Source organism: Condylura cristata, unplaced genomic scaffold, assembly GCF_000260355.1.
Source record: "Condylura cristata isolate star-nosed mole 26May11 unplaced genomic scaffold, ConCri1.0 scaffold00075, whole genome shotgun sequence".
NCBI classification, from domain to species: Eukaryota; Metazoa; Chordata; class Mammalia; order Eulipotyphla; family Talpidae; genus Condylura; species Condylura cristata.
The window spans coordinates 161,256-161,660 of record NW_004567176.1 but is presented as its reverse complement, the minus strand read 5'-3'; the positions used below and the strand labels follow the sequence as shown (position 1 = coordinate 161,660).

Sequence of the window (405 nt, the reverse complement as noted above, 5' to 3'; positions counted from 1 at the left end):
GTGGGAGCAGCACCCCTGGGAGCACCGCCCCCAAGCACGCCCCGCGGGAGCACCGCCGCGCGGCCGATTCCCCACCTCCCCACAGAATCTCAGTTGTCGGTGTTTGGAATTCAGGCCACAGAGCACCGCTGCAGGCGCCAGGTTCCCCACTTGTGCCTGGCGGGACCCCAGAATCACCTGCATCGAACTCGAACTCCGCCCCGTCGGCGCTGGTGTCGCTCTGGAGGCCGCCCCCGCTGTCCAGCCCCAGCCCGTCCTCAGGCTCCTGGTCGCCGCTGCCGTGCGGCCTCAGGGGCTGGGCTGGCCGGTGCAGGCTGACGCCCTTGAAGGCCGGGGTCACCACGATGAACTTCATCCACTGCCGGGCCAGGGCCACCAGGCCCTTCTTGAGCGTGACCAGGGCGG

At 70.4% G+C, this 405-nt stretch overlaps 1 protein-coding gene across 1 annotated transcript in view; it reads right to left on the bottom strand.

Annotated features, from left to right (window-relative positions):
* Positions 1 to 405, bottom strand: part of LOC101618412 (uncharacterized protein KIAA1109) — a 41,406-nt gene that overhangs the window by 6,835 nt on the left and 34,166 nt on the right. The window contains exon 22 of the mRNA XM_012734828.1: positions 178 to 385. Coding sequence (XP_012590282.1) covers positions 178 to 385 — 208 coding nt within the window. The remainder of the gene's footprint in view (positions 1 to 177; positions 386 to 405) is intronic.